The 24,813-nt window shown below is 33.6% G+C and overlaps 6 protein-coding genes across 22 annotated transcripts in view; 4 read left to right on the top strand and 2 right to left on the bottom strand.

Annotated features, from left to right (window-relative positions):
* Nucleotides 1–9,698, top strand: part of Raskol (Ras GTPase-activating protein raskol) — a 255,691-nt gene extending 245,993 nt beyond the window's left edge. For 15 of the 16 annotated variants that reach the window (XM_072023083.1, XM_072023092.1, XM_072023091.1 and 12 more), the window contains 4 exons: nucleotides 634–800; nucleotides 878–2,491; nucleotides 3,163–3,287; nucleotides 5,944–9,698. In XM_072023083.1, the coding sequence (XP_071879184.1) occupies nucleotides 634–800; nucleotides 878–2,491; nucleotides 3,163–3,287; nucleotides 5,944–6,211 (2,174 nt within the window). In that variant the 3' untranslated portion in view covers nucleotides 6,212–9,698. The remainder of the gene's footprint in view (nucleotides 1–633; nucleotides 801–877; nucleotides 2,492–3,162; nucleotides 3,288–5,943) is intronic. The other variant, XM_072023087.1, reaches the window with a different exon arrangement.
* Nucleotides 9,699–11,045: 1,347 nt separating this feature from the next.
* On the top strand, nucleotides 11,046–13,418 carry Smyd3 (SET and MYND domain containing, class 3). Its single transcript, XM_072023108.1, has 6 exons — nucleotides 11,046–11,682; nucleotides 11,789–12,030; nucleotides 12,113–12,414; nucleotides 12,535–12,814; nucleotides 12,889–13,051; nucleotides 13,119–13,418. Exons 1-6 carry the CDS (start codon nucleotides 11,567–11,569, stop codon nucleotides 13,333–13,335), a joined length of 1,320 nt encoding a protein of 439 aa, XP_071879209.1. The 5' UTR covers nucleotides 11,046–11,566; the 3' UTR covers nucleotides 13,336–13,418.
* Nucleotides 13,419–13,569: 151 nt separating this feature from the next.
* On the top strand, nucleotides 13,570–17,248 carry LOC139998501 (rab-like protein 6). Of its 2 annotated transcripts, XM_072023101.1 has the most exons (6): nucleotides 13,570–13,792; nucleotides 14,218–14,414; nucleotides 14,484–14,968; nucleotides 15,055–15,836; nucleotides 15,927–16,428; nucleotides 16,508–17,248. In XM_072023101.1, the coding sequence occupies exons 2-6, from the start codon at nucleotides 14,288–14,290 to the stop codon at nucleotides 16,706–16,708; spliced, it is 2,097 nt and encodes a 698-aa protein (XP_071879202.1). In that variant the 5' UTR covers nucleotides 13,570–13,792; nucleotides 14,218–14,287; the 3' UTR covers nucleotides 16,709–17,248. The 2 variants fall into 2 exon arrangements, with proteins under 2 accessions (XP_071879202.1, XP_071879203.1); XM_072023102.1 differs by lacking the exons at nucleotides 13,570–13,792; nucleotides 14,218–14,414 and having other exon boundaries at nucleotides 14,484–14,590; nucleotides 14,661–14,968.
* A 130-nt stretch (nucleotides 17,249–17,378) lies between these two features.
* On the top strand, nucleotides 17,379–19,539 carry LOC139998507 (uncharacterized). Its single transcript, XM_072023113.1, has 5 exons — nucleotides 17,379–17,639; nucleotides 18,203–18,679; nucleotides 18,772–18,860; nucleotides 18,939–19,160; nucleotides 19,257–19,539. The coding sequence occupies exons 1-5, from the start codon at nucleotides 17,517–17,519 to the stop codon at nucleotides 19,468–19,470; spliced, it is 1,125 nt and encodes a 374-aa protein (XP_071879214.1). The 5' UTR covers nucleotides 17,379–17,516; the 3' UTR covers nucleotides 19,471–19,539.
* A 482-nt stretch (nucleotides 19,540–20,021) lies between these two features.
* On the bottom strand, nucleotides 20,022–21,839 carry Rpb7 (DNA-directed RNA polymerase II subunit RPB7). Its single transcript, XM_072023116.1, has 8 exons — nucleotides 21,734–21,839; nucleotides 21,472–21,581; nucleotides 20,691–20,850; nucleotides 20,564–20,614; nucleotides 20,432–20,497; nucleotides 20,295–20,366; nucleotides 20,182–20,215; nucleotides 20,022–20,101 (listed from the first exon to the last, which is right to left on the bottom strand). Exons 1-8 carry the CDS (start codon nucleotides 21,743–21,745, stop codon nucleotides 20,085–20,087), a joined length of 522 nt encoding a protein of 173 aa, XP_071879217.1. The 5' UTR covers nucleotides 21,746–21,839; the 3' UTR covers nucleotides 20,022–20,084.
* A 142-nt stretch (nucleotides 21,840–21,981) lies between these two features.
* On the bottom strand, nucleotides 21,982–24,755 carry Naam (Nicotinamide amidase). The gene is made up of 6 exons (XM_072023123.1): nucleotides 24,619–24,755; nucleotides 24,308–24,548; nucleotides 23,751–24,215; nucleotides 23,100–23,309; nucleotides 22,798–23,042; nucleotides 21,982–22,708 (listed from the first exon to the last, which is right to left on the bottom strand). The coding sequence occupies exons 1-6, from the start codon at nucleotides 24,753–24,755 to the stop codon at nucleotides 22,141–22,143; spliced, it is 1,866 nt and encodes a 621-aa protein (XP_071879224.1). The 3' UTR covers nucleotides 21,982–22,140.
* Between the last annotated feature and the right edge of the window lie 58 nt (nucleotides 24,756–24,813).

The following is a 24,813-nucleotide window of genomic DNA, read 5'->3' as shown; positions in this document are numbered from 1 at the left end:
GGAATTAAGTAGAACGCGGTATATGTAGTAGACTACGACGTTGTATGTAACATCGCAACGATAACACCGTGCCGATATATTTGATTTATCAACAATGCGTATCTCGGCCCTATACTAGGAAGTTGTACTGTGTAAACAGCGATATTAGCGACACTGCCTTTGAGTAAACTCGCTCTGTATTTAGTCTAGAGTCTGGAACGTCGATTGCAAACGGGGACAAGGACCGATTTTGAGAATGCACGTAAAAAGTGGTACGCGTATGCGAATCCTTTAAAAGCGCGCCTGATTGAGAAGAGACGATCGTCGTCGTCGTCAGAGAGTAGCCAGAGAATAGTCCGTTGAGTTAAAATAATATCATTTTTTCGATATCATATTTCGTCGTTTGATAGATTTGATCGAAGTTTCAAGCGCTTTTCTCTTCTCCATAATTTATTCTTCTTTTACTTTCCGAAAAGATCGATATAAAAATCAGAATGTAAAACAAGTATAATAGTTTCGTCGTCTCTGATGGTAAATTTAAAAGACGAACTGTATCAAGTATATGTAGCAAGGCAATATTTTTAAATAATTTTAAATAAAATGTTTGAAGACGTTAAAACAGAAGTAAAGTGTTTTCTTTTTTTTTTTTATTAGAATACCCAAATGAAAAGGCAGCGAGGAATCTCACTCTCGTGGCGAAAACGCTTCAAACTCTGGCAAACTTCACGAGATTCCAAGGAAAGGAAAACTTTATGGAATTCATGAACGATCTCCTGGAACGAGAAGCTCCATCCATGAAGAACTTTCTTCAGCTAATCAGTGTACGCGATAATTCTTTATTCTTTATCACGAAATTATGAAACTCGAGACTTATCGAGGTTAAAATTGTTTTTTACAGAGCCCTTTGCCAAAGGATGCTCCGGCCAATAACTCGTTGGAATTCGACGGTTATATCGACTTGGGCAAGCAACTATCTCTCCTGCATGCGCTTTTACGCGAAAGTTTGGTCACGATATCGTCGTTTTCCTCGTCACTGCCACCATCGAGACTACCAGAGATCCTCGAGAGGATCTCTATAGCTTTGGATCAGTCGGGTCCAAATCCAATGCCCGTTTCTCACCGCTATCCAAATTTACAAAACAACATCTTCCGCTATAACGATCCTACGATAGCAAACAGCAATACCAACTTGTCTGTATCAGCAACGTCGACATTGAGCAATCACAGTACGTTAAATGGAACGATCAGAGATAGCAACGAAGTGTTACAATCGAACACACTAAGTCACAACAGTTCTCGCAGCCCTAACGTAACCAGAGCAGCCACTCTGCCGCGTAACGCGTACATGCCGACCAATGGAAAGCTGCAGCTGCAAATTACTACGGACGATTATCCGCTGGAGTCACCAGCTTTTGTGTCACGTTCGCCCACACCCATAGTAAGACAACACAGACCGTTAGGGTCGAGTAGGGCGGGCGCGGGATACAGACTGACCGCTAGTGCGAGTCTGGCGAACGTGAATCATTGCCAGACACATCCCGCTAGTCCTACGAGATCGGAGAGTCACAGCAATCTGAAGGATTCCAATTACAACATCACTACGTCGCAGATCAACCAATCGAATAACTGCACGATTATGTCCCAGCAACAACAGCAGCAGAACCACAGACACAACATAGCGCGATTGCAAAACCTAGACATCCATGACAGAGAAGATAGTTATAACCATAACAATTACAACGTCTCGAGATCGACCAGTAGGAACCACTGTAACAAGGAGGATAACGTGAACCAGATGCAACACCAAAATTATAATAACGTGTCGAAGACTACGGTAAACGCAAACGTCGTAGTGAATCCTTCGTCTAATCTCACTCTATCGATCAACCATCAACCAAACAATAATTACACCAATAGCAAGAACAATACGACTGCCAATGGTAATTTGGACGAGCTGTCCGATCTATTGAGGTACGCCGACGACGAAGTGTCGGAATCAAAATCACAAAAGGGTTCGCAAATATCGATCTCTCAGTTGAGCAACGTTGCTTCATCCGGTTACCAAAGCTTCGCTGCTTACAGTCAGAGCTCCAGTCCCGTGGATCTCAGCAGCAACAATGCAAACGCACATATACTCAATGCAGCCCCGCTGGCTTTCGCCAATCCTGTTTACCACATGGAATCGAATCACGGAAGAAACGGCAGGAGAGGCAGCAGTAGTTCCGAGGAAAGGGATGGAAACGGAGGAGTGGAGGGTGTGAGAGGCGTTGATCTCAGCCCGTCGCCTCCGCCACAGAATAACGTGAGGAATCTGCAAAGAAACAATCAGAACCAGTGGAGACAGGCCAACCAGACGCACAGAAATAACTCGGAACAAAACCAGGGTGTCTGTTGCACGAAGTTAAGAAGGAGACTATCGCTAGATTCTACGAGAGACCTCTCTGATACCAGCGAAGAGGAGAGCTGTACAACGAGGAGGAGCAAATCTCGCAGTCATCGAAGCATAGATCAGGTAATGGATTTATTGCTACTACGATCACGATCAGTACCTACTTGGTTTTTCCGATGGCGAATAAAATTACAGATAATTGTTTAAATTATGCTATTAATTTCTTTGCGTTTTCGAAAATTTAACAGAAATTTAGATTTTAGAGACTCGTTAAAATTCGATCTCTACTCTATGTTCACTGTTCGTTACGTACACCGTATTTTATTTTCGTTACTTTCGATACAATAAATAATTAATCTGACTTTATTTGCAACGACAGGAGTAATCGCGAGATAGCATTCGTCGAAGTAATCGTTCTACAATAAATTTAAAAATCGTTCGTACAATTCAATTTATCCGTCATCCGCAAAGCCGAACGAAAAAATAAAATCTCTTCGACTTTCAGCAGTGATGGAGGCAAAGGAACCATAATAATTCGATTCCCATAGAACTTGGTCTTACGAGATCAAAGAGGAACTTATAATTCTCTCTTAATCCATCTTAACTCGTCCGTGTGTGTGTATATATATATACTCGTAGTAACGTATACCTTGTGAATAACAAGTTCCTCTTTTACCGTGCGAAAGATCGTCACTTTTTGTCTCTGTCTTTTTCTCTCTGATCTGTCGCCTAACGGAACGCCTTTGTAACGTGTATGTCTTGTAACTAACAACGCCACGTCTCTTCGTTTCCAGTACGAAGTGGAAATCGAGAGGTTGCAGAATAGCGTAGATCGACTGAGGGCCCGGTTAGGCACAACCGAGGATACCGATATAGACGGCGTTGCACCGGATACCAAGATGAAGAGCATCATTTCCAGGTACTTAATCCTCATTAACGCTGCCACTAACCACCGATTGATTATTTGCCTGAGTGTAATCACCCCATCACCGTGACGACTACCACGTTTCTCTTACGTTTCACCCTTCGAACCCTTCCGTCTCATCATCAGTCACACGTCGGTCTCTCTCTTTTCTTCCCTCCTTTCCTTCATTCTTCTTCATCGCGATTTTTCTCGTTCGACGTCTTCTCTACGAAGATCGAAAGATATCCGTGAAGAGACTATCGATCCTTTGTTCGATGCTTTCTTCGCGACGACATCATTTTTGGATACACGATTCTCGGCGAGATCCAACAACAATCGCGAAACGCGATCTCCGAATTGGCAGGCAGAGTTGAGTGAAACTTGGCTTAAAAAATTTAGAAAAGAATGCGAATATTCGTGCGTGTTTATAATACGTCGTATTTAATTTGATATCTGATTACACAATTTCGTGAAATATCGGTATTAAAATATATACAAAGATGTTCATTTATGAATTCTTAATTTCTAGAATTTGAATTCCTTAATTAGACGCGTTACCAGTTACTGTTCTTTCAACAACTTTGTTCTATGTTCTAACGTTCCTGTGTTCTTTCTCTATGTATACTATCGATTTCGTTACACGTTTACTCGTCGAGTTTTTTACGTGTCCTTTTCTTATTTTTGTCCCATTTATTTTTGTTTCGTTCGTCGTTTAACTTTTATTCTTTGTTCGCAAAGTTTTGTACTAATTACGATATCTTCAGAATTAACAGAACATGACGCAAAATATATAATAACGCGATAAACGAAATATTTGTGTTTGGTCTTGATCGCAATGAGTAATTGACTGTCAATTCGATTGTTATTTCGACATTTTCTTTTACTTTTACCTTGTTGAAACACATCAACTTCAACTCGTGCAATACAAAATTCAAAGTACGTATGTACATATTTTGAAAAATATATTTTCTATTTTCTCAAGAAAAAAGATTCCTACGTGTATATTGGTAAAATAAAGAGAAAGATGTAAACGTAAATTTACGATATTTCATCGCAAGACGCAATGTTTATTCAACTCCGTCTGCCAACGATTTCAAACTGGCCAAAAGAAACTGTTGCTTACGGTTAGATAAAATTATGTAAATATACGTGTAAAGTACAAAAGCCGAGCCAAACGAAGAGTAAGAACGAAGAAACACGTATTACCTTTTTTTGTATAAAAAGTATCGAATAGTAGAAAGAAAGAAAATATTAAAAGAAGGAAACTGTCATCGAGTCGCGTAACTCGAACTCTGTTACTGTTTCTCGAAATAATCTATGTTTAATTGATTGTGTGTTCCTGTGCATTCTATTCCGCTGCATTTGGTATACTCTGGCTTGATCTGGACCTTGGTGTAAGAGTCAATTATATTTCTAAGCTTCTTACATTGTTACATCACATGTTTTTAGCGTTTTTATACTCATATATATATATATATATCTTGTCCTCTATCTTGGTTTTATTCGACAAAGATACGTGCCAGACTGTTTTTTCTCTGTGCGCATACTGAAAAGCAATTCGATACGAAAATTCTAAGTTTGTTCACCTAATTTTTGTATATATATATAACTATACTCGAAATCACTGTTCGACGAACCAGCATTCTCACCCTGCGTGTTTTATACTTACATCACCGTCCAAAAAACATTCTCTCGGTCAGCCACATGTCAATACTTGATAAAGTTTCTCAATATAAATTGTCCGATACCGACAGCCTCGCACACGCCTCTGATCACCCGTTCGTTCTGTTTCACGCGTGCACGGTTCACTTTTGCAACCACTATGATTTTTGCGTGTCGGCTCTGCGTAACGTGTTGCAACGTGCGCGGGAAACGTTCGGAATAGTTGTTCGCGTCGTGTTCTCCGTTCGGTCGTAAAATTTGTTGCGAGCTTTTCTTCGCGCCACGTTGTCCTAAACGTTTCCTCTCACATTATCGTACTTACAAACACACACACACACACACACGAATTTGACTGTGGCCAATCGCAGAAGCAGACTCCTCGCTTCTTTGATCGAAAAAAGCTCTCTTAACCCATTGCATTATCGATCGTTCTGTTTTTTGGTTGTTCGAGCGTATGATACTTTGCACCAAATATTTTACACTGCTGCTTCCTTTGACTTTCGTTTCCAAACTATTTATTGGTGTTTTCTTTTTATTCGATATATGCATCGTGGTACGCTTGGATCTTTTTAAGCCTCGCCGTGAAATCTCTCTTAAATCCGATGATTCTTGTTACGTCTTACACGTGTTACTTGCATCGATTAAAATATCAAAATTTCCGGCTAAAGATTCCATCGAATAAAAGTGGCAAACGCGAATGCATCGAGAGAGATCTCGGGTGAAGCTGAATTCCGTGTGTGATCGGAACCATCGAAGCAACCTCTATTCGTCTAAGAAACATCTTCTTAACGAGAACTTTCGTCCGTACAAGACAAACGTTCAATTTTCCAAATGAAATGTTCGATCTTCGCTCCTCTCTAAAAAGAGGGAAGAAAAGCGATATCGGAATATAAGATAGAGATTGCATCATGGTCGAACACGCGATGTGGATCGCCCGAGTCTAAATATCCACGAAACACGTTGACGTAAGCAGAACCGGCTAAAATGATCACCGATTCCATTATTCTAGGTTAATCTCCGTGGAGGAGGAGCTACGGCGCGAACAACAGAAGATGTCGGCTGCGTTGTCGTACAAGCAGCGCGTGATCGACGCGCAAGAGCAACAAATAGCTGCTTTGGACGCTGCGAATTCGCGTCTAATGACGTCAAACACAAAACTGTTGTCCGCATTGAGCACCCTGAAGCAACGATACAAGTCGAGCCAGTCGAGCAACGAGGCGGCTGCGTTACTCCAAAACATCGCTGACATTGGCGAGCTGAAGAGCTCGTCCTGTTAAAAGGAAGAGAGAGAGAGAGAGAGAGAGAGAGAGAAGGGAGCAACCACCTGGAACACCGTTGGTGGATATCGGCGTGAGGACCAGTCAGACACCCGGTGAACCGCCGTACAACACGTACGATCATCGGACAAAGCAGAAAAACACGAAGATCGTTTTATCTCTCGCGTTTGACGAATGCTTCTGGATGAGGAGTTCTCGAGGATGACTCGATCGATACGATTGCTCGCGTGTAAATGTTCTAGTACGTATTCTAAAGAGGAAATCTCAACGAGGAGCAAGCGACTACTCCAAATCTGACTTTCTCTTTAGTTCGTTCTAGTTTTTGGTGTTTCCTCGTTTAGTAGCGCAACATCGAACGAAATACCGTATTGTTGTGGGAAGTTCCACGAGGATACTCTTGCTAGGTTTGACGAAGCTACGCAAGCGGAGAAAGAGCGCAAATTGAAACAAAACAGAGGGAGAGAGAGAGAGAGAGAGAGAGAGAGAGAGAGAGAGAGCGAAAGAGTGAAAGGCGTGCGAAAATAGAGGCTACCTAGTAAGTAGGCAAATGGTTTAAGTAGATAATTTACGTCGAATTTAATGTGACACATAGCATTTAGGATTATTTGTATGGAATCTGGTCGCGAATCACGCGATACCTCGTAGTTCTCGTTTGACAGAAGTCGATGGACCCTTAGCTTTGTATCGCCACGTTTTAACATTAGATCGCTTTACGCAAGCCTGTCCCAAGCGACTTTTCTTCGTTAGAATTGAACGAACTGGAAAATCGATGGCCTTTAAGTTTAAGGAACACGTCGGATTTCTTGATTGGCGAACAGCAACGAGGTCGATCGACTTGTTTGGCGGTAGATGAAAACGAAAGACAAATGTACACGACGTTTATCTCTTCTTTCGTTTCATTTCCCTTCCGTATTTTTTGAATTCTGTTATTCGTTCTGCATCCTGTATACGTACCTTGACACCCGCACAGCCGCATCCACCGTAAACGCTAGCATGATTTACGAAGAATTATATCGTGGAATTAACTCCGAGTTAGGTTGAAAGATTTGCAAATGTATTTTATGTCTTAATTATCGAAGAAACGGTTCTGACGAATATGAGTCGTAAAGTTGCTTGATTTTGAAATATAGTCAGTTTTTCAGGTTTGAAATATTGTTTTACGATATAATCGAATGCCAATAAGATGAAAATTACAAGAAATTAATGCTTCGCTAACAAAAGTACCTTTAAATGTACCATTGGCCCCGATATACACGATTAGTTTTTGTGAATGGAACTTTGGAGAGACGTAACGTTGGATACTAGGTGACTTGCGACCTATACTATATTTATACTATATTTCAAAGCTTCTTCTTTTATAGAAAAATGTTTATTCAAAATGGCATCGCATAAATTAATATACAGTGTGTTGGCTGATTATTTACAATAATTCTATAGTTGAGTCAGTAGTCATATGCACGTAATGACTATATGGCTACTAGAAGTTTTGTGATTTCCAAATATTATGAAATAGGAAAAAGAAAAGAGGAAAAACTTTCTATATTACGGAAATTTATACCGCGGAATCGATATAAGCAGATCGTTGTCGATATAAATGTAAGTAACGCGATAAATAGAAGTACGTAACAAATTTTAGACAGTTAATACTTAACGGCAGTACTTGATTCATTTATACCGATTCGACGCGTTGGACCTGTGTAGTAGTGTCTTTGTACACTAGTAATATCGTCTTCGTAAATAAGTTGACCCTTCGTACTTCCACTCACCTGGCTAGTCCACGTATCTATATGTCTATATTTTTAAACTTTTATTTACCGATCATTCTGCTGTTAAACGTCCTATTAAACGATCTATCGATAACGATTGTTAGCTTTTAAACCTCGCGTCAAATTAAACTATAACTCCTTTCTCTTACGAACAAATAATTTGACAAAACATACGAAGTATAACGAAACAAATGATTTATATTCGTCAGAATTTGTTGCCAAATTTTTAAGCTCGGAATATGCCTGCAAATCGAATAACAAAAGTATAAACGTATATTGTATTATTAACGACGTTTGACACGCCAACATGTAACATCCTCAATCAAGCACACCTAATCGTAATTCAGGACCGTATATATGTGTGCATATTTTTCTAGTTTACCTGCTCGTGTGTCACGTTCGAGCAGCAAAACGGACGCACGACGTTTTTCTGTTCGTGCGCGATGCATAACGTTTTTATCAAAGACTTCTCTTCCGTCGAACGATGAAGAGAAGGATGAAACAGATAAGAAAAGAAAAAGAAAAGAGAAAGAAAATATTATTCGAGCTGTTGAATTTTTCACTATTTCGTGGAAGCTTTTTGTTTGAACGTTCGATTCGAACATCGATTCTTACTGTAAGCGACAATATAATTTATTTAGTAGTTTCTACCAAAGATGAAGAGGTTTTTATTGTAAAAAGCATCGAGATTTGCGTGTAAGATATTTTCTGTTTTCGTCACTAAGCGTTGCTCGAGCTAACGCTGGTCGATCGCCGATCAGATAAAAGAAATGCCGGCTGCACGATGTATAAAAAGGGTCGTCCTCTTCCTTGAGAAGATCGTGATTCGAAAAGAGAACAGTCGTGCACCGATATCTCTTAGTCGCGCGAACATTTTGTTATATTCTATATTTTTCTTCGTCTGTGTTTATTTTCTTTTAAGATCAATTATACACAGCAATGCGTCATGCATAACAAATTAGGTACACTATTGATCACAGTCTCGTTTGTTCGCAATCGTTAGCGTGTATTATTGTTTTACATCACACAACAAGTATATTATCATCGTAGCCATTGTATAGCGAAATGCACGCGTGCTAGATCGAAAGATTTCGAGAGAGAAAGAGGCAGAGAGAGTATGCGTGAAAGAATCTAAAAAGCGAAGAAAATTTGCATCTGTGTGTGCCTGTGTGTGTATGAAGTATACGAGGAAAAGATTACGATTCAATCTAATCTCATTTTAAAAAAAAGTATTATCTCGACAACTTGTATCATAGCTCATTATTCGTCCGTGAGATCATTTTATTTTCTCGCTTTTTGCCAATTATTTTTGTATAGAGATATCTATCTTTCCCCGTTTCTTTCGTTCTACCATACACTTTCATCCACTTCTCGTACCTTACTGCCCTCCATTTTTGTTTTGTACTTTCTTTAACCACGACCCTTTTTACGGAGAGGTGGTTCTGCCGACGATATTTTCAATCATCGAGTGTCGACACCATGAAATTAATATATTCAACGGTACACCCTTCCTCTTGTTAGACAATGTAATCGACAAACGATAAAGTAATCTATTTAAAAGTGATTTGAATAGCGTGTACATTGCTAAGTTTTTTGGTATATTCGTTTCTGTAATACATCATCTGTATTTAAGCGTATAGCATCTATTAGTAACAGTACATGAGCAAATAAATATGATTAGGCATATCATGGTCGTTAAATAAATATGTATATATTCCAAACATATTTCTCTTTTTAATAGCAGTTCGATTTATCATTCGATTATTTGAAAATTCAAGGAAAAAATAAAGAAACGTCCGTATTTAATAATTTTAGTGGGTCTACGTAGCCAGAAAGAGAATAAAAGTGCTCACGCTGATTGTTCTCGTTCTCGAACTAGTACTGCACCATACAGCCAAGTGCCGAAAGGTATTTCATCTTAGCATATGCAAGAACCTATGAAGTTAGTGATTTGCCCTGTTTGGCTCTACGCTAGCATTTACAAGAAACTATTTATGTAGTTCCACTCTATATGAACCTGTTTCATTGTACGATTCTACGGTGAAGTTCATATTCGTCGATCCGAGATAGACAAATAACTCTATACACAATAGCTTTTTAGACTTAACATTAAATTTACTTTTTTCGTCATAATGTTTTGTTGTAATAAAACCTGAATTTCATTTTAATAGTAATTTCAGTACTTGATGGGCTGCGAATAATATTTTTGACATGATGTACGTGTTTCGCATGCACGTTCATTTACAAGAGCGATAAAAATAGAAGAACAAATTAGCCATGGACAAGGATAGTTGTTCGGAATCATACCTTCCTCACCGATTTCAATAATTTTTAAGTATGTTGTAGAGAGTGTGATTCTGAACAACTTTTTTTCTATACATATAACCTCCGCTAGGGCCTTGGTTTCCGAGATATTCGCAAAATACTGTCGGTACCACGATATCCAGTTGTTGCAGGTTTTTTTGATTAAAAAATTACTGAAAACAAACATTTGGTCTATTAGAAGCACTTAGTACTTTATAGACCTTAACTCATATTTTCATTATGTTATACTCATTATATATTCCCTTATTTATCGAAATAATTAAATTAAAACTTTCCTGATATTTGAGCGCATTAGAAACTAGTAGTTTCTTGACCGCCATCTTTGTGACGTCAACATATCTAGTACATGGTCGTATATACAGATGTGGACACTTCCACGGTTGGGTAAGGCTCTTACCGACCGGACAATGTTGGTCGATTTGTCCACAGTAACGCGCCTCGATCTATTTGTTAGGATTCGTTACGCAGCGCGATCTTGTGTCTCCAACAACAAGGGTGACAACAGGACTCTTGTTCGCATACCTCAGGCGTCAAAGACGAAGCAGCGATAGATATGAATGTTCTTAGTAATTATGTCGGTAAAATAGCAAAACGTCGGTAGGCCAACGTCATCTATTTTATAATTCTATAACTTGTCGGTGATATAATCACTGACGAATTGTCTACGATAATTTCTATGTTCGCCTTAGAAGATCGCAAAGAGCGCAAGAAACTCTGTTTTTTTTTTTTTTTTTTTTTTGCAGGTCGGTATTTCATAACCTGAGATACGAAGTTCCATTTAATGCCATGTCTATCCTATCCGTAGTCAATGGTGTAATATATATTACATCGTAATCGAGGTGTGCTTTATATGGCTCTATAAATCGGTCGCTAGCTATAGAACGCGGCCTGCGTTGTCGCCTTCGGTGATAACAATAACCATGTATACAAATGCACGGGCTCGTTGCAGATTGCAGCTGATTGCAATTGTAGACCACATCGTGACAGATCTATGATATTTATATTGTTTTGTTTAAAACAAATTAATTAATATTTTTATCAACTCGCTACAGGCTCATCCTATGGTCGCTCCATGCTCGATCTATCTTATGTATAAATGGACCTTAAATCATAAAGGACGTAATAAAATCTGATTTTTTACACGATCGGTATTTCAGATCATGGAACATCAAGTTCTATAAGATGATAGGTCTGATCTGTACCTCGTCTATGGTTATACCTCGTCTTAATTTAAACGTTATTAATAAAAATAACTTTTTTAAAAATGAGCAAAAGTGACAACTTTATTAAAAAAGGCACCACTATTCTTACCGCCAAACCATTTGCTTATGTACTTTGTTCAAAATATAAAAATGTCCGGTGTGATTATTGCTTTAAAAGGTTCAATTTACATAATATTTTTATTTCTAATGCAAATTAATAATTAGTTTGCTGATTTGCAGTGTTATAATATAAGTAGAAATTATTTAAATCTTGTCACTTTTAGTGGAAAACTCTTTAGATGTTCTGCCTGTCAGTATGTTTATTATTGTAATCAATCTTGTCAACAAATGTCTTGGCCCATGCATAGTAAAGAATGTGCAAGATTAAAAAAATTTTCACCATGGGGTATATCAAATGTTGCAAGACTAATGGCACGTATAATTATAAAATTAAATCAAGGAGGAGATGAAGAAAGAGGATATTATAATGAAACTAGTTATAGGAAATTTAAGGACTTAATGTCTCGTAAGCCTTTATGTTATATAAGAAAACAAATTAATATTTATATATTTCTACTCAATTGATATCTAAAATACTATCTTATTAGATTGTTCTGAGATAAAAAAGGATGAGAAAAAAATGGAACATTTTGTATGCTTATGCAATGTTTTACATAAATTTCTTGAAGATATGCCTATGCCAAGTACTGCAGAATTATTGGGTATTTATGGCAGAATTACTATTAATTCTTTTAGTATATTTAATTTGGATATGAATATTGGTGTTGGTATTTATTTGGGACCTTCTATTCTGGATCATAGTTGCAAACCTAATGCTGTAGCAACCTTTGAGGGAACTACCATAACTGTTAAAGCAATAGAAGATCTTCCTTCTTTAGATTTGTCTCAGGCAAGTTTTGTAACCTTCTTTGCTTCTATAACATTGTAATACAATTTTTTTTTTTTTTTTTTTTTTTTTACAACAGACAACGGTTTAAAGTATAATGTAGTTATGACTAAACATGTATAGATAAGGATACCATACATCGATGTAATTAAAACAACGAGAGATAGACGTGCAGAACTACAAAGTTCGTATTATTTTTGGTGTGACTGTGAAAAATGTGAAAAACCAGAACCAATGGCAGAAGCAGCAGCATGTCCAAACAAACTTTGTACATATCCTTGTGCCCCGAATGCTGATTTATGTGAAAAGTGTAATACAAAATTCCCAGAAAATTTTAAAGAAATTTTTGATGAAATATCTGAGTTTACTGCATACCATCTAGAAAATATGAAGAATATTGCCTGTATCCTTTTTGTAAATAATAATAGTCGATTGATTTAATATAAGATGTAATAAATTCCTTATAAAAGAGTATAGATCTGGACGTAAGCAAAACGTGTCTCTCAAGACAAGATGGTATTTTACATCCTCTCAATGTGCAGTATGTACAAACTTTACAAACTGCTTTTGACTCCTCTATAAATTTGCAACATTGGGAAGAAGCTGAATCCTATGCTAAAGAACTTATTAATGGCTATTTGTAAGAAGAGCATCTTTTTGAGTATATTAAATTAATAAATAGAATGTAACTTATTTTCATATTTCAGAACATACTATGGAGAAATTCATCCGTCAACTGGAATACTTTATTTATCAATAGGAAAACTTGAGGTATATTTGAAAAAGTTAAAACAAGCTATCAAAACGTTAAGAAAGGCTAGTTTGATATTAACAATAACACATGGAGCACAACATAGTGTGATAGTAGAAAATTTGAAACCACTTCTTTATCAAGCCACTATAGAAGACTTCAGTGAATCATAACATTTTTTATGTCGATAATTTATAATTGTATATAATATATTAACAATATACAATTTACAATAAATAATTTTAGTATTTAAGAAGATGAAATTAACATTTAATCCTAAGGAAAGATTATATTCTACTCGTATATTTAAGATGTAATAATCAAGTTTTGAAAAGCACCGCTTCCATTAATACCAACTTTACAATACTACTACAGATATTTACGTAATATAGAAAGATATGCAAATTATAATAACGATTCTTAAGTATTTATTTTAATAGTGTTTTCCTTGATACTCCTTATAGTATTTAACAATGCTACGAATATAATAAAATAAGTGATTAATTGCCAACATTACGACAAAAAAAAAATACGTACAGCTGCTAAGTGACAGCTGCCCAAGTTTTATTAGATCTGTTAACTATTACGAAAAAATTTTTATTTTCCATGGAAAATTCGATATAACATGTGGTAAGCAACTATTTTCACTTGCAAATTTATTCCAAAAGCATTTAAAATAACATGTTTACTTCCCTATAATAACTGTAATGTATCATGACTGTAGTAAACATCAGATAATGTCAATTCATTAAATAAATATTCTTTTTATACTTTTATTGTTTAAATTCACTATTTATACAATACTTTTGATTCCATGGATTTCAAATATAATTCAATTATGGGATATTTTTATATATTGTGTAATATTTAGACTATTGTTCCATTTAATATTTTCTTTAAGTTAAGGCAGCTTATGTTTTATTATTTAATTTATTTTGTATAAATAATACGTATATAATTCAAGCTTGTGCTTATCTAAATACGTGTTATATCCTCTGTTAAGTCAATATAAAAATCTATAATCTATGTGTATATAGATATATATAATTTTTTAGATATCTGTTATAAGAATAAGGAAAAATCCTTATCTGAACTATCATTAGTGTAGTTAAGAAGAAATATACAATGTTCTCTGCATTTAAAAGACTAGCTGGAAAGTCAGATGGAGTTGGTAATATATCTCCTAGACCAGCTCATCAATCTATGCCAACAACTTTACAGAGAAAATTTGCTAAAGGTGTACAATATAATAGTAAGTGTGTAATGAACTGATTTTGAAGAAAGGACAAAATGCTTTAAATGAAAGGAATTTTATTTTTAGTGAAAATTATTATAAAGGGTGACAGAAATGTAGGAAAGACTTGTCTATTTCATAGACTTCAAGGCCAAAAATTTATAGAGGAATATATACCAACGGAGGAAATACAAGTAACCAGTATTCAATGGAATTATAAAGCTACTGATGATATCGTTAAAGTTGAAGTTTGGGATGTTGTAGATAAAGGACGACGTAGAAAAAAGTTAGAAGGTTTAAAAATGGACAATTCACAGTCTGAAAATATTATTGAGGAGCCCGCATTAGATGCAGAATTTCTTGATGTTTATAAAGGGACCAATGGTGTCATTATTATGATGGATATTACAAAATCTTGGACATTTGATTATGTACAAAGAGAACTTCCAAAAATTCCTAACCATATTCCAGTAATTGTTTTAGGGAATCATTGTGATATGTCACATCACAGAACTGTTACGTCAGATCATGTAACATACTTTATTGATTCGTTACATGAAAGAACAGCGCAAGTAAATTTATTGTTCTTATTAGCTATAAATGACTGGTTGAAAAGCATGTTTATAACATATTATTCTACTTTATTTTACTTCTACAGGTCAGGTACGCAGAATCATCTATGAGAAATGGCTTTGGATTAAAACTTCTGCACAAATTCTTTAATCTTCCTTTTCTTCAACTGCAAAGAGAAACATTATTGAAACAGCTTGAAACTAATGAGGAGGAGACACGTTTGACAATACAAGAACTTGATCTCTTTCAAGATAGTGACGATGCCAATTATAACAAATTTTTGGATAATCTTGTTAACAGAAGAAGAGCTCTTGCTGATTCTGTCTCTGCCAGTATTCTAGTCCCTAATGTTACATCTTCTTTGAGCAATCATAATATATCTTCCAATGGCAATATAAATGTAAATGCTGAAGTTAAAAGATCAATATCTATGCCTGGCCCAATCGGAGGTGGAACTCCTATTCCAGTGAAAAATATAGACTTTAAATCAATACCAAAGAAGGAAAATTTTACAAACACGTCTGAAATTCAAGCAGTTCCTATTAAAAATTCACAGATTACATCTGTATTATCTAGTACACAAAATATTTCAAAAGCAGATTCTAAAATGGCTGAACTATTAAGTGAAAATTCTGACAGACGAGATTCAATTAGCAAACCGCAATCACTTATGTCAAAAATATTTGGTAATAAAAAGGAAGATGAAATAGATAAAGGAACGCATATTAATAGCCCAAATACAAGTGTACCCTTAACTAGTGTCGAAGATTTTGTACCAGATGATGGATTATTAGATCGATCATTTTTAGAAGATAGTAGTCAAGTTTCACCACAAAAGGTACAGCATGAGGAACTGGATTCTGAAAGGTATACTAAGAATATATAAGTAAAAATGAACTCGTAATATATTATTTATTTTTAATTTTTGTATTTTATAATTTTCTATATTCTTGACAGTGATACTGAAACTGCAAATCCCTTGGTTGCCGGATATGAAGATGATTTATCATCAGCTGACGAAGCAACGCCTCCTATTCAACCTAAATTAGCTGAAAATCCATTAAGCAAACAAAAACACAAGCGTGAAACTTTATCGCATGCAGAAATAAATCCGGAAAAACTGCGACAAATTACGAAACGTGATTCTATTTCATCTATAGACCAAGAATTACAAATATCGAACAATTATGACATAAATGAACAACAAGAGATTAACTCGGATGCATTTGATAGTTGGCTTCGACGTGATTCCAAATGGAGACAAAGCCCGGAGGGTGGTGAAGATGTAAGCAGTAATAGCACCAGAAAAGATAGATTGGAGCTGAGTGACAAAAGTTTAGATGTTAGTGTAACAAGTTCTAATGTGCATTTAGAGTTGCTCGACAATACCAGCGTACGTCATATGAGCTCCGATGGTGGGAGCCCTGTGTTAAAAGAAAAGAAAAAACATAAAGAAAAGGTACGTGTCAGATATAAAACACCTTTAGCGTAATTTCGCGCTGCTTAATAATATTAATTGCAAAATAAAATGCTTCTAGACGGAAGACAGAGAGAAGAAGAAAAAGAAGAAGTCTAAGGATAAAGAAAAAGATAAAGAAAAAATAGATAAAGCAGAAAAGAAAAAAAAACGTTCGCTACATCGTTCAAGAGATGAAAACAGAGAACGCGATGAACTTGAAGAATTTCTCAATGGTTCTGTAACTAGAATTGGTGTTGATGTTGCCTATGAAGCGATATAGTGTTTTTTATGTAACATTTAATCTACCCTTTAATTAGTAACGCTGCCTTCTAATAACGCGCATAAAACATCATGTAATGTTGAATTATCGATATAAATTTTATATTTACAAATATCTTTCAAGCAAATAATATATGATGTAAAGATTTTGTTACTGTTCTTTATATGATAAAATAACGTTATAGATTGTAACAAAATATTTCTAATGAACCTTTTATAGTTTTGAACGTTCGATAAATTAGCATTCTGCGAATGTCTAACACGCACGAATGTATTTTTGTACATTTAAATGCAACATATCGAAATTATTTATTTTAATATCTTACATTTTTATCAACGATATATTTTTCAATGTTATGTTGGAAAATAATTTGAGTGCAATATGTTAACTCTTCTTTAAAATGAAAAAAATTGCATTCAATTAATGTTGTAATTGTACCATTACCACTATTTTTTAACCTCATATATCATAGCGCAATATGTCATCGATGCAGCTTCATGTTAATAAATGTACATAAATAAACAAAAAATTGTCATATGATTTTATAACTTACTTTTTACTTAAGATATGTCTAAACGTGCTATACTAAAATTTCAATTAAAATTTAAATTTGCCACTAAACACAAGCGCCATCTTTCAAACTTCAAACATCTATTAAAATTGCTTGGAAATTGTAACATGTGTGAATTTGCCGGAGACTGTCTATAACATGATACTAAGGTCATGTCGACAATTCTATTTTATATTATATTATATGTGTAATTAAGCAACATTGTATACAAATCAGTGAAACAAAAGATCCAGAAAAATGTCATTTTATTTACGTCCTATTTCAAATAAATTTACATCTTTTGTTAATGTACGAAAACAAGTAACTGATATCAACTATCAGTTATTAAATAATATTAAACCCTCTTTGTTTTTGGACGAAGTAAGTGGTAATTATACTAATAATTTTCGTACAATAATTGTAAATCGTTTATATCTATATGACATTTTTAATTGTCATCATATAAGACCTCCGTTTCAAAAACTCGTACTATTGCGTAGAGTAAGTTAACCTCAATATACTTATGTAATAATCATTTTATCATAATAATTTATTGATGTTTTATCGTTCTCACAAAGGCATTATTAATGATTAGGTCATTTAATATTTTTCGTCTTTTTTCTATTGTTTCTATATGTTAGTATTACATAAATTTTTGAGATTTTGGAAAATATTAATTGATAGAATTGTTAAAATGAATAGACATTGTATTGAATTTTGTTAATATATACTAACACAGTATGGAAATTTATGTTCTTCTTACTAAAAACTGTAACAGCTTGTAAGTGACAAAAACTATATATTATTAAGTGGTTGTTTATTTCCGTATATCTCTCTTTTGTGTGTTACTTAATTTATAATTTTACTATAATTTTTATTCAAATATTTTTAAAAGCAAAATTTTGATAAAAGATAGATATTCAATAACTGACTCTTAATTATAGTTTTTAGATACGCAAGGAAGCTCAATAATAAATGACAGAGAAAAACATTTGAATTCAACAGTTCATTCGTTAAGCCAAAATGAACCAGTTGTTTTTAATGCTAATATTGAGAGTTATAAGAACAAGAAATATAATTGGACTAAACAGCGAATTATTAAATTACACAAAGAAAAACAAATGAATACTCAAATGAAAAGTGTTATCAATTTAGATTTAGACATGACATTATTAAAGAACAATACACAATGGGAAAAATCGTTCTTGAATTTAAGAAATAAAAGTTTTTATTTACCATATACAAAGATGGTAATGACTAAGAGGATATCGGATAATGTCTTACTTAACTGTCAAAAGGATGGAATGCTTTATACAGAAACCGCTCCTAATGTGCGTAGCGCAAATGAGATGCAAGCTTCTGAGGATCGTAATCCAATTGAATCAAATTTACAAAATGTGTTTGATATTCTTCGTAAGGATGTATGTTTTTTTTTTTTTTTGTGCAAAGAAATTGTTCTGAATTACATAAAACTTGATGAAATTTTATAAATATTAATATCTATTTCTTTCAGTTGCCGCTTCTATTTGTTAAACAATTGAATTATGGAATCTATACACAGGATTTAGTTTTTGTCAACAATATTAGAGGAACAACAAGTGTGTAAGTGCATAATGTAAAATATTTTTATTATTAATGTTCTCAAAACAAATAATACATATATTTAAAAATGTTTCACAGTGGTATCCAGCATTATTTTAAGCAAGTAGCGCTTTTAAAAGTAATAGGCCATTTAAAGTATGCTTTTGTTAAGTTCGAGGTTTTAAAAATGACTATGCATCCTGAGGATAACAGTATTAAAGTTCGTTGGCGTATAGTAGGTATTTCTGGTACACGTGTATTTCTTACATTTTGGAAAATTAAAATCTTTGATTCAAAAGATCAGACAGAGAGTACACCAGCGTAAGTCATTTTTGTAATTCTTCTATAATTGTCTTTTATAATCCTGTTTAAATTTATATTTATCTATATTTATATCATTTATATTTTTACCAACAGGTGGTATGATGGTTTTTCAACTTTTTATGTTAACAATGATGGGAAGGTATTTAAGCACGTCGTCGATAAAACGATGCCTGATCAAAATGTAACAGAAAAATTGAAGTCACCCATTGACGCAAAACTTGCATTATTTGTTGCTTTATCAGGTTTAGATACACGTTTTACTCAATTTTGTTTAAAAAGATATACTAAACTGCTTCGAATAAAATAAAACAGTTATTACAATTTTTTAAATTATTACAGCATGTAAAAGAAATAAATTATGAAATTACATAATTAATATATTATTCAAATTTATATAATTATAGTTAATAGTCATATTAAAAAATGTTCCTTTTTAATACTTTCGAATAAATTAAAATAATATAATCGAAAAAAGCTTACGAGTTGATTAAATTATATTGATTAATATCATTAAAGCTATATGTATATACGCGAGTGACAGAATTTTATATGTGATATAATTTATATGATGAATATATATAATTTTACTTCAATATTATGCATTAGTATTTTATCGCATTGTTGTTATAAGTGATCGTTAACAAAGAAAAAGATGTGTTTTGTTTTAAATACAGTTTTTGATACTGTTGTGATGTATTATTTTACAATCTCAAATTCATAATAAATAAGATATTTATTCATGATCAAGTAGATGTATGTTTAGTGACACATGTATTTAAACAATATAGAATTTAAAAGGTAGAGTATAATAAATTATATTCCTTACTTTATATCGTATGTAAAAGTTATCATTTTATAATAAAATATTATTTTAATTTATATACAAAACTTACATTAAAATAATCTATGTATTGATTGCATTCAATTACACACAAGTCCTATAAAAGAAAAGAAAACATGTGTTATGGAAATGAATAATATTGTAAGAAATCAATAGGCTGATAAAATAAATATTTACCCAGATAATCATCCATCAATGTTCCAATAGCAAACTAAAATATATATAACATTAGCATTTTAACATACAATAAAAGATATTAAGACGAAGTATTATATGTTATAAATACTAACAATTCCTGTTGCATCGACTCTTGTGCCCACAATTTTTAATCTTATTTCATCATCTGGTTGAATAATTACATCCTGGAATTTATGAATACAATTTTTAAGTTATACTTTTTTATTGTATACATCTTGTAAATACCTACCTCTTCTTTAGATTTGTAGCATGGTGGATTGATATTTGGACAAAACTGCATATCTGCTGGGATTGACTGCAAAAAGATTTAGTTATTTGCAAAATACAACCAGGATTATAAGATACATAAAAATAATCTCACATGGTGCGATATAAAACATGAAAGTGGCCCTATTTCAGCAAACATTCCAACCTAACAAAAACATAGAGAATATATAATCTTTTAAATTATACTTTCATAGAAATTTAAAACTGCACTTAATGTTTACCTTGTTTACTTGTGTCACTATAGCATCTAATACTTCTCCTTTAAATGGCCTAAATACAATGGCCTTGTATTTAACAGGATACACAACAAAACCTTGTCCTGGCTGTATGATCCCTGCGCCAATGTTATCTATCGTTGTTACAGCAACTACGAAACCATATCTGAAATACCAAGAATTATTATACATAATTACTTAGAATAAATATATGTATACTACTTTAACCCCTTAACCTACGATTTACGTTCGACAATTTTGGGCCGAAAACGTAAACAAGCTCGAGCAGCCTTCGAGCAATTCGCACGACTTGTGCAGTACATAGCCGAATCACTATTGAAGAATTATAGAGAACGAGGACAATTATCTTTCGGAGATATGCCAGAGAAACTGCATGCGAAGCATTGGGCTCATTTTCCAAAACATATTGACCCAACAGCATCAAAATTAAGACCGTCAAAACCTTGTAGAGCTTGCCGAAAAAATAAAAAACGTAGAGAAACAACGTGGGAGTGTAAGAAGTGCAAAGTTCCCTTACATCTACCAGAATGTTTCGAATTGTATCACACTATTGCAGATTATTAATTTTGTATTACCGATTTTTGTATAAATAAACTTTTTGTAGTACTTGCATCTACCACAATTATTGCATCAGGTTGCAATTACTTATCAAATATTCCACAAATATTTATAACTATTGTTTATAACAAATATTTATAACGGGCTATGCCCGTAGTTGTAGGTTAAGAAGTTAGGTTAGGTTAACTAATCATAGTTTTAAACTTACTTTCCTGTACAGGTGCCTTCTACTTCAGTATACAATTTTTGTTTCACTGTATCTAATAATTGAGGTCCAAAGTATCTAGGGTGTAATAAAATTTCATGTTCTAACGATATCTGTAAAAATGAGTAATCAAAATAAATTATTCGCACAATATTTTATTTTAACAAACATTTTTAAATTAATATTTATTCAGTTTTTATGATTTTTAAGTTATATCCCCGAGTATTTTTATATGTATTTTATATTTTATATTAAAACAACTTACATGATAAAACATGTTTATACCAAGTCCTTCAAACGTTTGTATACGCAATATAATGACTATTCACACAATATACATAATTCCTTCAAACATAACCTCACATTTCGTATGTTTCGCGCAAAGGCCGTCAAATGTGGCTTTATAATTATGAATTGACAGTTTCGAATCTTTTAACTTTAATGTGTATACCGGACAATTATTTTGGTAAAATTAGATAGAAGTATGTAGTTTGTAAGAGAAAAAACGTAACATTGATATTTAATGCAGAAAATAATTTATTCTCAAGCATTTTATAGATAAATACGATTCTCAAAGAAGCAAAATCTCTGATATAAAATATAGCATTAATTTATCTAATATTCGTTTCGCAAGCTTTCATACTAATTTACAATTTACATAAGAAAATAAAATTATTGATTATCATCATCTACAAAATTTAATTTTCGTTTAATTTCTAAAGCTAATTTATATCCAAGTTCTGGTCGACGATCTTTTCCTTCGACCATTGCTTTCACTTGACTTGAATTTACAATTACGCCATTATCAGCTATAACAGTAGCTTTAGTTTTTTCAATGTCAACAAGGTCTACTCCTCGACTACAGTCATCGATGAGAATAGTCCGATAACCGTTTGTAAGTGCATCTACTGCAGTAGCCCCGACGCAGACATCATAGGCTAATCCGCAGATATATATATCTGTCGCGCCCTTTTCTTGTAATTGCGAAGATAGACTTGTTTCCATCATTTTTTTATTATCCCAAAAAACGGAATATGAGTCTACTTCTGGATTCGTTCCTTTGTATATCTTAATTGCATTGTCTACAATTTTCAGATCTTTATGAAGTTCAGCACCCCAAGAGTCTTGAATGCAATGTCGCGGCCAAAGTCGTTGCTTTAACAATGGCGGACCTCTGAATGTTATAGTATCATAAACTTGTGCTGCTTCTTTTGAGACTCCGCTACTAGGGTCAACATCTCTGTAAAAAAGATAAAATATTCAATTTATAAATTACGTTAGAAACATAAATCTATTAACTTAAAATCAAAATCGATCTAGATTAATTACCTTAGATGTAAATTATCAATAAAAGATACGTGATCCATAGGGTGCCAATCAAGAGAATAAAACACTGCATCAAATTGTACAATCTCTAATAAACGATTAATTGGTTCAATTACTTCTGAACCATCATGCTGGGCAGCACATTGCTTAATATTTAGAGAACCTGTTATGAAATCGTTTTGTACATCCACAATTAAAAAGGCGCTCTTTGGACGAGTGCATGTCTTAATCCATCGATTCCAGCATATCTAAGATCATAAACTAAATGACTTGATAATCATTTCAACAATATAATATATAAATACCTCAAATTCTTCTCTGTCAATTTTTCCATCTCCGTTCAAGTCAAATATAGAATACATTTCCTTCAATTGATTTTCATCGACGTTATAAATTTTCCCACGATCATTACGAAATAATGCACGACAAATGAATTCAAATTCTGTAATCGACAAATATCCATCTGCATCTTTATCAAATGCAGTAAAACATGCATCCATGTTCCTTTGATGTGACTTCTTGCGTCTATGTTATTTGTTTAATCAATAACCGCATTAGCAATGTGCGATTACATTATATATTATTTTTCAAGTCTCTTTAGGGTTGCAGTAAGTTATAAAACTGTTGTAATATATGTGTAATACATGCACTTCATTTTAATTACATTACAGTGTTTTTTTTTATATATTTGCATTACTATTTGTGTACTAATAATATAGCATTATCAACATCAAATATCATTTAATAGTGCCTAATACTACATAATTTGATATAAGGAAATAAAATAAATAAAGTTTAACCTTTTAAATTTTCTTATTGCTTTATTTTACATAAAAAATTTACGATAAAGTATACATTTTTTTCATTTGTCTATGTACTTATCTGTACAAGATTGGAACAAAATATTATTGTTGTATTAGTCTTTGATGAGTTAGTAGCGACACATCAATTACCACCTCTGGTTCCAGCAATTCATTTACTTTATATTTCATAGATTCTTCATAAGCGTATGTAACAGATGTATCTGTAAGTTGGATATTACATTGTGCTAAGATTAAAATACAATTACGTAATCGTGCACAAACTTCGCGGTTCGCTTGAGGAATCCTCGACAAATCCTGCGTGAAACCACCTTCTGATCTATCGGTATCTTTCTTACTAGCTCCAATCCATATATAACCATTATTTCCTAAAATTAGACTTGCACCATTTGCCAAATTATGAAAATGGGTTTTCTTTCTTTTTATAAGAGCTGGTGATACTTTCAACATTATACCCTGAGACAATTTACCATACTTTAAGACCCTAGTGTGCAATGAGAGTGAACCATCTACAAAAGTACTTTGTACTTCTGCACAAATTAAATCTCCTTCCTGGAGATACCTTCTCATAGTTTGTTCATCTTCTGCAGATCTTCTCCTCTAAAAATTATATACAAGACAGCATTGCCTTGAAACTTATAAACAATTTAACATACATAAACTATATGAGAAATTATATTATTATATCGTACCAGTTCACCACCAGGTAAATTAACACTAGACAGTAATAATACAGAATCAAGTTTGGAATTTGTGTCAACTTTCCATCGCTTCTGTTGTACCTCGGTTATACGACCAACAACTACATCTCCTATTTCACCCTGATAACGTGCTTTCAAAGGTCTTATCGAAATAAGTTTATTTACTTTTTCTAAAACGCCAGCTACAGATGCGCGTAATGTATTTTCTTCATCCACGTATGTCCCATGCCCTCTAACAAAATTAATATGGCAAATGAATCTTTTTCTTTCCTTTTTACATTAATAAAATTTAAAGTATTTACCTTAAAAAGTCAGGCTGACTAGAAATCTCTTCTCCTGGTGTATATATTCGAGGTTGTATGTCTTCATTTTTTATTATATTTAAATCGACTCTATTTACTGCCAAACGTACATTAATAGGTGGATATTCTTCCATCATAGATGTCAGTAATTGTTTTTATACTGTACATATATGATAATTAATATCTGCATAAATA

The sequence above is a fragment of the Bombus fervidus genome, chromosome 3 (genome assembly GCF_041682495.2).
Source record: "Bombus fervidus isolate BK054 chromosome 3, iyBomFerv1, whole genome shotgun sequence".
NCBI classification, from domain to species: domain Eukaryota; kingdom Metazoa; phylum Arthropoda; class Insecta; order Hymenoptera; family Apidae; genus Bombus; species Bombus fervidus.
The sequence above is the reverse complement of the archived record's forward strand: the minus strand, read 5'-3'. Positions and strand labels throughout refer to the sequence as shown.

Coding starts and splice junctions, on each gene's coding strand:
- Smyd3 (XM_072023108.1), top strand. CDS start 11,567: ATGAGCAAAAGTGACAACTTTATTAAAAAAGGCACCACTATTCTTACC. Junction 12,415..12,534: donor CTTCTTTAGATTTGTCTCAG/GCAAGTTTTGTA, acceptor AAACATGTATAG/ATAAGGATACCATACATCGA. Junction 12,815..12,888: donor AAATATGAAGAATATTGCCT/GTATCCTTTTTG, acceptor AAAAGAGTATAG/ATCTGGACGTAAGCAAAACG.
- LOC139998501 (XM_072023101.1), top strand. CDS start 14,288: ATGTTCTCTGCATTTAAAAGACTAGCTGGAAAGTCAGATGGAGTTGGT. Junction 14,415..14,483: donor TAAAGGTGTACAATATAATA/GTAAGTGTGTAA, acceptor TTTTATTTTTAG/TGAAAATTATTATAAAGGGT. Junction 16,429..16,507: donor AGAAAAAACATAAAGAAAAG/GTACGTGTCAGA, acceptor AAATGCTTCTAG/ACGGAAGACAGAGAGAAGAA.
- LOC139998507 (XM_072023113.1), top strand. CDS start 17,517: ATGTCATTTTATTTACGTCCTATTTCAAATAAATTTACATCTTTTGTT. Junction 17,640..18,202: donor CCTCTTTGTTTTTGGACGAA/GTAAGTGGTAAT, acceptor TCTTAATTATAG/TTTTTAGATACGCAAGGAAG. Junction 19,161..19,256: donor CAGACAGAGAGTACACCAGC/GTAAGTCATTTT, acceptor TTTTACCAACAG/GTGGTATGATGGTTTTTCAA.
- Rpb7 (XM_072023116.1), bottom strand. Junction 20,615..20,690: donor TAGTGACACAAGTAAACAAG/GTAAACATTAAG, acceptor TGTTTTTGTTAG/GTTGGAATGTTTGCTGAAAT. Junction 20,498..20,563: donor CATGTTTTATATCGCACCAT/GTGAGATTATTT, acceptor ATCTTTTTGCAG/TCAATCCCAGCAGATATGCA.
- Naam (XM_072023123.1), bottom strand. CDS start 24,755: ATGATGGAAGAATATCCACCTATTAATGTACGTTTGGCAGTAAATAGA. Junction 24,216..24,307: donor ATTTACCTGGTGGTGAACTG/GTACGATATAAT, acceptor TATAATTTTTAG/AGGAGAAGATCTGCAGAAGA. Junction 22,709..22,797: donor ATTGATAATTTACATCTAAG/GTAATTAATCTA, acceptor TCTTTTTTACAG/AGATGTTGACCCTAGTAGCG.